Raw genomic sequence first — 13,748 nt, forward strand, 5'->3', positions numbered from 1 at the left:
TTGGGTACAAGGTTCATTTAGATGAGATATTCTTCTAATACATGATAGGATTGAGCAGGACATGACCCTACCCATTCAGTCAGTTTGGTCTGATCATGGTCGGACACAAATAGGGTCGGATGTCATCGGTTTGTCATTTATCATGTTTGCATATGTCTATATTCAACTGTGTGTAGAGTAACGATATTTTTTGGTCGAAAGTATTATTGATTATCTAGTTTTTTCATCATATATATGATTAAAAATATATACATATATAATTTCATATGTCAAATTACATATCCATAATAATAAACAAAATAGTAAGAAGAATTTATCTAAAATAGATATGCATTATATTTAGTCGGGTTTGGGTTCAAACGTTGTCTCATTCACGATTTGAGATCGGATTAGCTTCGGGTTCAGAGCCGAGTCCAAATATAAAAAATAACCTTACCAATATTTAGGGTTGGGTAAGGGACAAGTCTTGCTCGACCCAACCTATGCTAACCCCGGATACATGATATGTGCTAAGATGAATAACTAGGTACAGGATACTAAGGGTATATTTGGGAATTTCATTTGCGAGGAGAAATAAAAGAAAAGATAGGCTTGAGAGTCATGTCATAAATGTACATCATGACTTCCAAGTCTTCATCTTTTCTCCATTTCTATTCAAAAACCAACTGGTAAAAGACACCTAAGATAAACTACAAAATAATGTCTCACCCATATATTCTCTCCCTTCTTTCTTAAACTTCACCACTCCACACATTCCCTCATTTTCTTCCTCCCAAAACAACATCAAAGAGTGTGATTCTTCAAAGCAAAAAAAAAAAAACTGAAGTTCATACAAACCAACTAACTCCAAAAATGTTGGAAGATGACACCAAAGCCATCAGAACTGCGGGATGCAATAACTGGCCGTCTCGCATATGCGACACGTGCCATGCCGCAACATGTACGGTGTTTTGCCGTGTGGACTCTGCATACCTATGCGCCAAGTGCGACACAAGAGTCCACACGGCAAACCATATGAAGTCGCGGCACGAGCGCGTGTGGGTATGCGAAGCGTGCCAACATGCACCTGCCGCATTTCTTTGCAAGGCGGACGCAGCTTTGCTGTGTTCGTCTTGCGATGCATACATCCACTCCGCCAACTCACTCACCAGCCGCCACCACCGCGTGCCAATCCTGCCCATCTCCGGTTTCCTCCACGGCCCTCCCAACACCACCATCCAAGATGATGGGTTTGAGAGTGGCCATAAAGAGGATGAAGGTGTTGATGTTGAAGATGAAAATGAAGCAGCTTCATGGCTGTTACTGAACCCTGTGAAGAACAATAGCAGCAACAACACCAATGAGCAGAGTAATGGATTCATGTTTGATGAGTATTTGGACCAAGTGGATTATAATTCTTGTGGTGACAATTATAGGCAGCAGAATCAGCATCAACAACAAGGACAGAATTTTCAACTTGGGTTGGATTTTGATCAGTCTCCAAGGTTCAGTTACAATGGTTCTATTGCTCAAAGTGTAAGTTTCTTCATTTACTACCCTTTCCATATGAATGTGATCTAGCTATAATTGTGATTGTAGAGATTATTAATTGCATACTACAATTTAAAACCTTGGCTGCACATTTTTTGGTTATGAATTATGTTTGATAATTGTTGGTACTTTTTTGTCAGATCTTAATATGACTATGTACCTTGATTTTTGATCTGGTTTATGTACATGATCACACTACTTGATCTTTTCCCATTATTTCCATTTCAACCAATCTAATAATTCCTTAAATTTATTCATAATTGATTGACATGATTCCTTTGATCCTTTTTGCAAATTTTAAACTCTTTTCTCAGTTCTCATTTTTTTCCTTCACTGAAAGGATTGTTTCTAATAGCAAAGAATCACACTTTCTAGCTAGCAATAATTCTAAGATTGTTTTCTCCAATATATGATCGTTTCACCTAACAGGATTTGAGGATGGTAAATATAAGCAATTATATCATCGTAAGTAAAGAGATTGTTTTCGAGATTTGAACTTAACTTATAGGTCAAAAGTGTAGCAATGATTACTTATACTTTGGAAGGCAAATGTACATCAATTTTTATCCTCTACTCCCTAAAATTGACCTTTGTATATGCTATTTCTTTGTCAAGGAAATCCCTTGTTCTTGTTAGGATTATTGAAATATATTAGTATTTGAAGTCTCACATTGTCTAGTATTGGAACGAAGGAGTTTATCAATGTTACATATTGGGCTCATAGGTGTATTAGATCTTGTAGTCCTTATTCTTTAATAATATATTAGCAGTTGCTCAAGACTCTCAGATACATAGGCACAATTGGCCGAACCTCGATTGCTTATGACCAATGCTGCACAATGATTGCTTAAGTTGCACAAATAGTTTTGTTGATATCCTCATAGATGCATTAGCTATAATATATAGTGACAATATAAAAACTCAGAACATCAATGCATATAAGTTCCCATTAAAATCTGAATTATTTGTATCATCACACATTCATGAATACTATTACAGCTTACAAAATTTATCCTGATAATGTGATATTGTAGATTTTTTATATCTCATGCATTTTTAACCAACTTTTCTTTATTCTTTTCAATGCAAACAGGTTTCAGTTTCATCAATAGATGTTGTTATTGTTCCAGAATCAACTATGAGGGATGTCTTAATTTCCCATCCAAGTCCTACACAAGGGACAATTGACCTACTTTATGGACCTTCTTGCCATCTTACCCCAATGGATAGGGAGGCCAGAGTCCTAAGGTATAGGGAGAAAAAGAAAACACGAAAATTTGAGAAGACGATTCGGTATGCTTCGAGGAAGGCCTATGCCGAGACTAGACCTCGCGTAAAAGGTCGATTTGCGAAGAGAACTGATGTAGAAGCCGAGGTGGATCAGATGTTTTCCTCATCACTAATCACAGAAGTTGAATATGGCATTGTCCCCTCTTTCTGAATGTGAAGTTGAAGAAATAGCCCGACAACAGAAATGAAGGCCGAGAAACACAACAACAACAATCAAGCCTTAATCTCATTAAATTAAGTCAAGTACACGGATTGCACGACAACATAATGCAATTGTGCTATTACTAGAAATCGCAACCGCAACTGCTTTATATGTTATTACTAAGTTCTTCTGATGATAATGTATTTTTTATATAATCTGATTACTCTGCATTGCCTTTTGATTAACACTGCTATTTGTAAATTCAATCCATATATCATGTTATTAAGTTATAATCATATTCATACATTTTGGAGAGTTTAGCTCATAATTTTCTAAATTTCTTTCATGTTTAAAATGCTAGAATAAGAGCCATGTCGAACAACAAGGCGGTGTGCACTTAAGATGGTCATGTGTGTGCCCCCACCACAAAATCCTTATATCCTTTGGGCACACCCCAAATCCTACATATTACTTATAAAACTCTTTTAATTGATTCTTCTATCTAATATGAGAATTCTATAATTTTTAATTTTAAAAAGTCAACATATTCATATACATAAATTAAGGAAATCGAATCCTAAACATGTTTTTATCATACCATCTGGAGGTGTCGTGGTGAGCGTGATCATTATCTTATCAGATCATGTACTGAGGAGTCTAGCCATTATCTTTCGCTTTCGTAGCATTGTGATTGTCACTCTCCCCCACACGCTCTTAAAATGTCTAAGTTGATAGTTATTAAATTTTTCAACAACCCAAATAATCTAACTTGAAGACCATTACATCTTTCAATAACCCTAATAACATAAGTTGATAACCCTAATTTTTCAACAATCCAAATAATGTAAGTAGATAACCACTGAGTCTTTCAATAACCCAAATAATATAATTTGATGACCAATAGATCTTTTAGAACAAAAATTATGTGTGTCAAGATTACTCTTCTTCGTCTCAAACCAATCAAGTATTGTTAATGAATAATATTAATTTTAAAAATTAACTTTATTTAATACACATTTATTAAATTTTTATCAATGATACTGATTTGAGTATAAGAAAATAATATAAAAAATCTAAATTCGTTCACACGACCTAACTAATATTTTTATTTTTATTTTAATAAGAATCACACTTTCTCCCATAAAAACAAAACAACAAAAATCTTGGACTTGTTATAAGCTCAACGTAACTGGGCCAAACCATGGGCTACAAATATCCGCAATCTCATTCATTCCCTTAATCAACGCCACCTCTCACCGCAAAACCCACCATTACATTCCGCCGCTAAAACCCTTTGGTACGTTTCTTCTTATTCTCTCTCTCTTTCTCTTCATAGTGATATATTGTTATATGAAAATGAACGAAATGTAAAAGATTGTAACTGGGTCATTGCTAAATGTTATTATTACTAAAAAAATGTGATTTTGGTTAATGGGTGTAACAGATTTTGAACTATAACTATGGGGAAGAAGAGAAAACACACTGAGAGTGAAGCTGTTGCAGTGTTGAAGAAGGAAAATGATGCTCCAGAGAGACCAAAAAGGACCCTTTTGGGATGGAAGGATAAGAATGAAGTTAAGGATAATGAGGTTGTTGTTGTTGTTAAGGATGTTGATTCACCTTTCTTTAGGAATAAGGAAAAGGTTTTGGTTACTTGTTCAAGGCGAATTAATTACAGGTAGAACCAGTGTTTTAACTGTTATTGCGATGAGATTGCAGCCGTTGTGGCGTGAATTATTCTATGATTAAAAAATATAGATGCTGCCACATTATTGTGATTCGGTCTCACACGATGCGGTTGCAGTGACCACTACAACCCCATGTTTATATGCAGTCCGCACTGGGTACAAATACATGTGGAGATGTTGAATATAACAAATGAGTTCTATTATATGGTGGCTTAATTATGTTTTTAGTGCGTATAATGATATTGTACACCAAAAAAATCCATTTTTCAGACATTATCTAAGAGCAGTCTTTTAAGTTGTGGAACAATTGCAATGTTGCAATTTTGGGAGTCTCCACAAGTACATCGTAGCCGGTCACATTTCCGACTATTGTTGTAACTGCAACCGCAATCTAAAACACTACAAACCTAACATTGGGCCCAAAAGTAGGTTATAGTGTTTTAAATTGCAGTTGAGGTCGCATTTGTAATCACTGGCTGCTGCCATTGCAGTGTGATTTTTGTGTAAAATATTTTTTAATTTGATTTGGCCTCATGCGGCCGCATCATTGTGATTTGGTGTCACACTGCTATTGTGATGTGATGCGGTTGTGACCGTTACACTATTAGCAATAGTGCTGCCACATTAGGTGTGATGCGGTCTACAGCTTAAAACAATGGTAGGTGTTTTCAATTTTGTGGCGATCTAAAACCATTTTTTTATACAAGGACTTAAATCAAAATCGTCATTATATGTATGATGCATTTTAATGGAACAAGACATGTGAAATGGCACATTTTGGTTCCTCTAAAGAGGTGGAACAAAAGAGAATAAGATAGAACTACTATACTCCATTCTGTTCTATTTGTCTGCCAAATGCTACCATACTTGCAGAGTTTGTTCTCTGTGTTAGTTTATTGTTGCGTTAAAAACAACTATTTTAACCAAAATTCTGAAAAGTTGTTTATTTTATTTTAATTTTGAGAGGGGGTGTACAAGTTATTCAAAACTAAGCCTTTGTTTTGTTCTATGTGTTAGTATTTAGTGTGTTTGTTTTGATGGGTTGAAGTGGTTTTCATCAATTGTAGGTACCGTCATTTGATGTTGAATGTGGTCTCACTTTTGCCTCATTGTAAGAAGGATAACAAGGTTGAATCAAAGGAAACTAAAGGAGCCACCCTGAATGAGCTTGTTGAGCTCAAAAACTGTTCCTCCTGTTTATTTTTCGAGGTATTTTATCTATATCCAAAAATCTTCTATCCCATCACATGTTAAATTATGCTATTGTATTATTGTCTTGGGAACTTTTTTCCTTGCTTTTAAGGGATTCCTTTATTGTTAAAAAAGTTTGGTGACATCATTTAGATGCGATACACTATTCGTGGAAAGCTAAGGATATACTTATAGATGTAGCTGTTTGTTATTCGTTGTTTTAATTTGAGATCCATAACATCACTTCCCTTTTCCATCGGATAAAACATCTGATGTTTTTCATTTTCCGGTGTCATGTTTTATCCATTTTTAGTTATAACATGCTTGTACTTTTTATTCACCCCATCATTAGCTTGTCCTTGTGTCCCCGGACATTTCATTGCATTTGAACTGCGATGGTTCGGACAATATTTTACATTATGTTTGCACTCCAACTCTTAGTTATGACTTTGGATTTGATCAACTTGCTACATTGTCATTACTCTCTAACCCTTCCCTTTTCTATATATGAATTTCAGTGCAGGAAGGCAAAGGATCTTTATCTCTGGATGGCAAAATGCCCCAATGGCCCGTCAGTGAAATTTTTAGTTAGTGCCGGTAATGTTCTCCTCCGATTATCATATAGTTATTTTAATAATTTGTTGGCTATTACGATTTAGTGTTATGGGCTCTGTAGTTCTCGTCTTTATTCTTCTCGTAGTATAATGATTGTTTGTGTATATCTCTTTTTCTTTTACTGCTTCCAAAGCCATCTTACTAGCCTATCTGTTTCCTCCACTTTCAGTGCACACAATGGATGAATTAAAGCTAACTGGAAATCACTTAAAAGGTTCCCGCCCTATTGTGACATTTTCGACAAATTTTGAAAAGGATGCACATTGGAAATTATTAAAGGAGATGTTACTACAGGTATTTTGTTTTTTGTTGTCCATATCATTTCTTTGATGTCTATAACTTTCTTGAAAGAAAGAGGAAATCTCTTACCACTATTTTGATTACTCTTGAATATATCATTGAATATGCAAGAATAATTGTTATTTTGATAATATGACCTTAGTTTATGGCTTTGCAATGTTGTTTTTGCAGTATGAATTATTTGTCTGTTCGAAAATTGTTTTACATGCACTGATCTTATATGACAGTTGTAGTTTTGCCAATGAGTATTTTGTTTCTCGGAATATTATAAGTTACCAATGAAATTTCTGTTAATTCTATGTTCATCTTTTGGCATAGTTTAAATTGATTAGGATGTGGAGATCAGTTACATGCATATGTTTTAATATCCACAAATTTCTCAAATTCTGCTACATCTGCTCGAGTATCAGATATGAGTGTGATCGGTGGATTTATCATGTGTTTGTTTGTTTTTTGTGTTGTTGGGTGATTAAATAGTAAAATTACTCACAATTTTGATTATTACTGATATGCTCTCTTTCTTCCATTCAGATATTTGAAACACCAAAGGACCATAGAAAGGCTAAGCCTTTCCATGACCATGTTTTTGTTTTCTCGATAGTTGATGACCATATATGGTTCCGGAATTACCAGGTTTGTGTTTGCATTTGCTCAATATCTAAAGAAACGGCATTTTCGCCGTTTGTCCATTTGCATAAACTTGGAAGTTAAAATTTGGAGATTTGTTGTTTTTCGCCATTCCTGCACCTATTCTTAACAAACAAATTGCTTATACATTTTTGTTATATTTGTGCTGACTGTTTTATCGTATCTTATTGACTGAAGCAAAGTTGTTTCACATCATTGACCAATATCTTGCAAAGTTGATTGAAATGAAAAATTTAAACTTTTCTATCTTGTGAACATTACCAAGGAATCAATGTCCTTCGTAAACATTTCAATTTGGAGTGTATTTAATTGGTTGCTTGATAAAAAGACTCCAGCATACAATAATAATGCTCAAACACTACAAGGTTGAAGATGGAGAGTAATTGTTGCTATGATAAGAGTCTAAATTTGATCCGCCATTGGTTCAAAACCTTATACACTATTAATGAATGAAGAAGCTTCGCAAGTTATTGTTGTCGAAGGGTTTATTACGGTGGTTGCTTGTTTTTTTGGAGTAGGATCGGTTTAAAACTCATTTTGAAAACACTTCAATCTCAATTTTCAAAACACAACACATAATTTTGGATTGAAGTTTTTGGTTTATAAAATATAAGACCACCACCCCAACCACCACCTCCAATTTGATCAGCCCAACCATCACCTCCATTGTGGCTCCCTTGTGAGCAAAAATACTGAACCCAAAAGGGATCTAGTCGGATGGTGGTGCTCCAATGTTGGTGCTCCAATGGCAGCTACTTCACGGGGTTTTAGTGGAATTGGTTCTCACATGGAGATGTGCTTGGGGTGGTGCTAGTTGAGGTGTGCAATAATTGTAGTGCCGGAAGGAATCGGTGAGGCTGGTGGTGGGGGAGGGGTGGGATAGAGGGTTCAAGTGATAGTGGTGGAGGGTGTTGTGTGACGATAAAATCAACCCTTCTGGTTTAGTGGCTGTGCGAGCCTGCAATATATCCACTAATTTGGTGTTTACAAAACTACCAGATTTTGTCAATTGTATTTTACTCTTACGAAAAGTGATTAGAGGACACTTCTTATCGCTGAACTGATCTAGTCGATGCTATTATTTGATAAATACACCATCTATACTTATATTTAAAAATGCATAATGTATCGATGCATATATGCATGTGTCCATGCACCATATTCACTTGCCGAGGCATTATTGATGGGAACGAAGGGGTTAGTTTTTTGCGCATTTGTTGACTTAATGTTAACCTAAGATACATACATTTGCTATATAATGTATTGATAATTATTAATTTATTGAATGAGATAGCTGTGTCATTTTGCTGCTGCTTACTGATGCAATGTTACTCACAATCCTATCTTTATTTCTTGCAGATCTCTGTTCCTCATAATGATGCAGACAAATTACCCCGAGGAGGCCTCGATAAAATGACATTAGTCGAGGTCTGAAAATTAGCGTATTGTTTTATGCCTTTATATTTCAAATTCGTGTTGTCATTTAACCCGTCGAAATTGCTTGTTTAGGTTGGACCACGGTTCTGCTTAAACCCTATTAAGATATTTGGCGGCAGTTTCGGAGGCCCAACATTATATGAGAATCCATTCTATGTATCACCAAATCAGGTACTAAACATTATATTCGCCATCTATAAATATCATCATTTTCTAGTTTTCTGCTGGAAATCATTATACCATCATTCATCACTGCTTTTGTTCATGTGTTTTTTGCGCCGGTTGCCGTAGATTCGAGCATTGCAGAAAAAGAAAAATGCTGGAAAGTATGCGAAGAAGGTGAAAGCAAAGACAAGGAGGAAAATGCATGAGATGTCTAATACTCTGGAGCCTGATGAGTTTGCAGATATGTGGAAGGAATGAATGATATTGAATATGAATACCATGCCTTTTTTTATTTTGCCTATGCTTAGTTTTATGGCATATTTATGTTTTATGTAATTCTTGTAAGATTTTGGTTTTGGTGGATAGTGAAAGTAGCATTTGGCACCAAAAAAAATGTTGTTTTGAACCTTAGATTGGGTTTGCTAATGAAATTACTATGTTAGTGATGGATTATATTGGCTTTAATTAGTCATGTCCATTATAAAGATGATATTTCAATTATGGGATGTATAATGCTTTTGAAACTATAGATAAATTATGATTTTTTGGCTTCTTATGGTTAAAAGAATAAAGTATCTTATCTGGAGGTACGTTATCTCTTATAGTTATTAAAATTATTGTAAATTGTATTGATATTTATTGAAATTATATAAATTATCCTCCATTTTTTTATGCCCACACAAACTATCAAACTTTTATACTTGTATTACATTGATCATTTTTATACGAGAAATAAGAGTAATATTTTAAACAAAAAATGTGTCTGAAGAACCGAACCAATCTAAAAAATATGGTTACTTTAGCCATGCATATTATTCTTGTATGTAAAATATTTTGTTATGAATAATACAGCAACTAATGAATTTTAATATTGGAGTTTGAATTATTATTCTTAATATGAAACATTCAACCTTTATAGTCATTCTCCTAAAAACATATAGTTGAATCTGTAGAATCATTTACATCAAACTCCAAAGAGAACCTATAACTTAATGTGGAGAAAAGAGAATGAATATATTAATTTATAGATTAAAATTAAGAAACTAACTTAGTATAATGTTATAATAGATAACATATAAATAAATTTATATTATCTTGTAACTGGCAGTAAACATTATTGTTACAAAATTCACACTTACAGGTTTTTAGGTGAGTGGCAAGACATTTTTATTTGAAAAGAGAGAATGAATTAAAAAATAAATTATGAATGCATCATACCAATCATTTGATTGCTACCCTATATATTAGGATTTTTTTGGTTTCCTACAAATATCTTCGTACTTGAGGCAATCCTATCCGAGCCGGGAACATCCACAAGTACGTGGGGTTAACTCTCCCAGTAGACATTTTTACATCTACAAGACTCGAACCCGAAACTTTGCTTAAGAAAAATCAAACATGTATCACTTGAATCAACGCAAGTCTATATTTTAAGATTTGATCCTATTTGGAATGTGCTTAACATGCATTGCTATAATAGCTTTTTAAAATAATTAAGGGAATTGTGGGTTTGTTAATTACACCATCCACCATAATTCTCACAACAACCTTATTTAATTCTAAGAAGATTTCATTTCTACATACTTATCTAAAACATCACCAATTATTTAATAGAATTAATTTCTTTATTTACATTTAACTGAAATAAAGAACTAAGAAAAATTAGGTTGTTAGACAACTAGTGTAACACCTTTTTGAAACCAACAAAATGTTGGTGCAGTGACGTAAAATCCCACTAGATATATAGAATGATCAAAATATTAAAGATAGATTTCTGGAAGCAACATTTATTGGGAGTGATAATCACACACCCAAAAATGAATTAGATAGGTGAATAGATAATCTCGATACTACAAAATAACACTTTTGGCAATTAAAAAAGTCTTAACTTTAATTTCTTCCATACCTTTTTACTCTTCTTTCATGTATGAATCCATTCCCAAGGCTCAACACTACTTATGGATTGTGAAAATGAAATTGGAACCTTATTAATTTCAATATTTTATTCTTCCAAATAAGTCTCAAAGAAATTCTACATAATCAATTTTTTATTTCTCCTTGAGATATTCTCAAAAGTGCTTAACTACATAATAAGTCTTTGTCCTTTCATGCATGAGAAACCTCAATTATAAATTATGATTTCATTATTTTATCTCATTATTTATATGCATCACTTTTCTAGAAGATTAGTCTTTCATTACCTCGTAAAGCCACCATTACCAAAAAAGGTTGGCCTAATGTAACTTGAGAAGAAATTGAATATATTCCAACTTTAACTCTCAAGCTTAATAACCAAAAACCTATTTCTTTGGCTTTTTGTTCTAATTGGTTGTATTTGATTAAATATATGAACTGAAATTTCTTAGCATCTCATTATAGTTATTTAAATATTTATATGAAGATTTAGTTAGATTAAAAAAAATAAGAGTAAAATCTCATTTCATTTCATCATGTTTTTTGAAATTACTAGTTTAGTCCCTAAAAAATTGAAGAACCCAAAAAGGTTCCAAAATTTTTAAATATGGGTTAAATTATTCCTTTTAGTATCTTTTAAAACACCTAATAGAGATTATTTTGATTATAAGAAAGACTAATTTGACTCATATTTAAAAATTTTGGTGACCATTTTGAGTTTTTCAATTTTTAAGAGACCAAACTGGTATGGTCAAAAAAACATGAGAAACTAAGTTATTGCCTTACGAATTCTGTATCAACAACTCCAACTAAACTAAGTTATTTTAAACTGAAATTACCCCACAAAAGTTATTCTTATCTCCATAGTGGTCTTTTTAATTTCATCTTTATTCTATTTTCCACACGCCCCAATTAATTAGACCAGGGTTTTCCACATGATTAGTGTTCTTAAATTGCTGGCATATACAACATATTTTAAAGAATATCTTTGATACTTAATATCTAAAATATGGGTTGAGTTTGAACAAATACTCACATATTAGTTTGTTTAACATGCATCACTCCATATATATTGCAAATATTATTACAATAGAAAAAAATTATGTATCGATAATATCAGAGTTTTATACACTATTAATTTATCATTTACCATTTATTTTTAATTATTATTAATTCTTCAAAAAATAATATAAATAAATGATAAATAATATACTAATTGAGCATAAATTTTTATACTAACAATATATACATTAAACTCTTACTAAAAACAACCCACTCAACAATAAAACACGTTTTATGTATGTGGATGCAATCCCCTATTCCTTATCTAACATTTTCTTTTGCATTCAGTATAGTTACTTATTAGTTTTTTATTTTATTTTAAAAAGCTACACTTATCCTATGGGGAAGTGTTTGTAAGTATATTTATATTCTGTTACGTAATTTTAGTGTAGCTTTTTGAAACGAGGAAAATGTGTTTATAATTATACTTGAATTTCTCTAAGGAAACATTTATTGCAGCCTTTTGTAATCATACTTATTGGGTGCAAGGTAGTAAAGAGAATATAAAGAAAATAGAATAATACAAAGAATTTGTTAACTATATTCGATTCATGTGTACCTACGTCCCCAAGAGCTTTAATCAACTGTCATGTCACTTTTTATTACAGAATAATGATTTGTGTTTGTAGTTGTTGTTATACATCATTAGGTTTATATAATATATATATATATAGCCCATTACACTAGTCATTTTACATCAGCTCAAACTCATAACTTGTATTGCGAGAGAAAATATATAGTTCACTAGAATATGAGTCATTTGCACTACAATGTCTATACTGATGAATATCATCAATCTCATTCTATGATTGGGGTGGGGTGCTTGTCTATGGTAACAAGTTTGGTTAACATATTGGTTGAATTTCTAACATTCTCGAATAGCATTTGCTTATAAGTAGGGCTGGAAACGAGCCGAACCGAGTCGAACTAGAGTTTAGCTCAGTTCAGCTCGATAAGGATTGGTTTGGCTCGAAACTCGACTCGGGTTCGATATGAGTTATTTCTGTAACTCGAGTTCGGCTCGATTAAATATCGCGAAATGTTTGGTTCAATTCGAATGATTCGTTTGAACAATTCAAATAATTAATTAGATTTTGAAAAATATTACAAATTTTTTTATTATATAAATATAATATTGCTTATATATAGTAGCAATAAATATAAAAAATAATGTACGAGTTATAATAAATAAATATATATATATATATAAATATATATATATATATAAATATATAAACAATCAATAAAATTTTGATAATATATTAAGATTTAATTTTAATTAAAATGTAGTTATTAATAATAGTACAAAAAACATAAATATATATTTGTTTCTAAACATAATATATTATATATGTCTGTGTACAAAATTTACTCAACACATCAACGTTGATTGGAATGTACGTGAGAATCACTCACCATTTCACATTTGCATGGGGTTCCAATCACATTACCCTTTTGGAGGGGTAATAAGAAAATGGACAAAACAGCTACGTACAACATGGTATTACATAACTTGATTTATTCATATGGGATATTTATTTATTAAGTGGGGTCATTTGATTTTAAATGTATATTGATATTGCAAATCTTGTGGCATATTAAAATATATTTCCAATCATTCATAGAAACCATTCAAATCTCACATATTTTAGTAGTATGAGATTTTACTTCCTCCTTTCTATATTTGTTTTAGTTTTTTCATGTTATTTTTTTTTTTATATATTAGAAACCCTATACATATACTTCATTTTCAGTTATACGAGTGT

The 13,748-nt window shown here is 32.5% G+C and overlaps 2 protein-coding genes across 4 annotated transcripts; both read left to right on the top strand.

Annotated features, from left to right (window-relative positions):
- On the top strand, positions 690 to 3,055 carry LOC109356104 (zinc finger protein CONSTANS-LIKE 2-like). The gene is made up of 2 exons (XM_019599443.1): positions 690 to 1,515; positions 2,624 to 3,055. Exons 1-2 carry the CDS (start codon positions 853 to 855, stop codon positions 2,969 to 2,971), a joined length of 1,011 nt encoding a protein of 336 aa, XP_019454988.1. The 5' UTR covers positions 690 to 852; the 3' UTR covers positions 2,972 to 3,055.
- Positions 4,168 to 9,391, top strand: LOC109355786 (ribosome biogenesis protein BRX1-like). Of its 3 annotated transcripts, none has more exons than XM_019599004.1 (9): positions 4,168 to 4,259; positions 4,407 to 4,640; positions 5,718 to 5,859; positions 6,360 to 6,438; positions 6,626 to 6,750; positions 7,288 to 7,389; positions 8,764 to 8,832; positions 8,914 to 9,012; positions 9,133 to 9,391. In XM_019599004.1, the coding sequence occupies exons 2-9, from the start codon at positions 4,423 to 4,425 to the stop codon at positions 9,262 to 9,264; spliced, it is 966 nt and encodes a 321-aa protein (XP_019454549.1). In that variant the 5' UTR covers positions 4,168 to 4,259; positions 4,407 to 4,422; the 3' UTR covers positions 9,265 to 9,391. The 3 variants fall into 3 exon arrangements, with proteins under 3 accessions (XP_019454549.1, XP_019454550.1, XP_019454551.1); XM_019599005.1 differs by having other exon boundaries at positions 4,234 to 4,259; positions 4,398 to 4,640; XM_019599006.1 differs by lacking the exon at positions 4,168 to 4,259 and having other exon boundaries at positions 4,390 to 4,640.

This window comes from Lupinus angustifolius, chromosome LG09 (assembly GCF_001865875.1).
Source record: "Lupinus angustifolius cultivar Tanjil chromosome LG09, LupAngTanjil_v1.0, whole genome shotgun sequence".
NCBI classification, from domain to species: domain Eukaryota; kingdom Viridiplantae; phylum Streptophyta; class Magnoliopsida; order Fabales; family Fabaceae; genus Lupinus; species Lupinus angustifolius.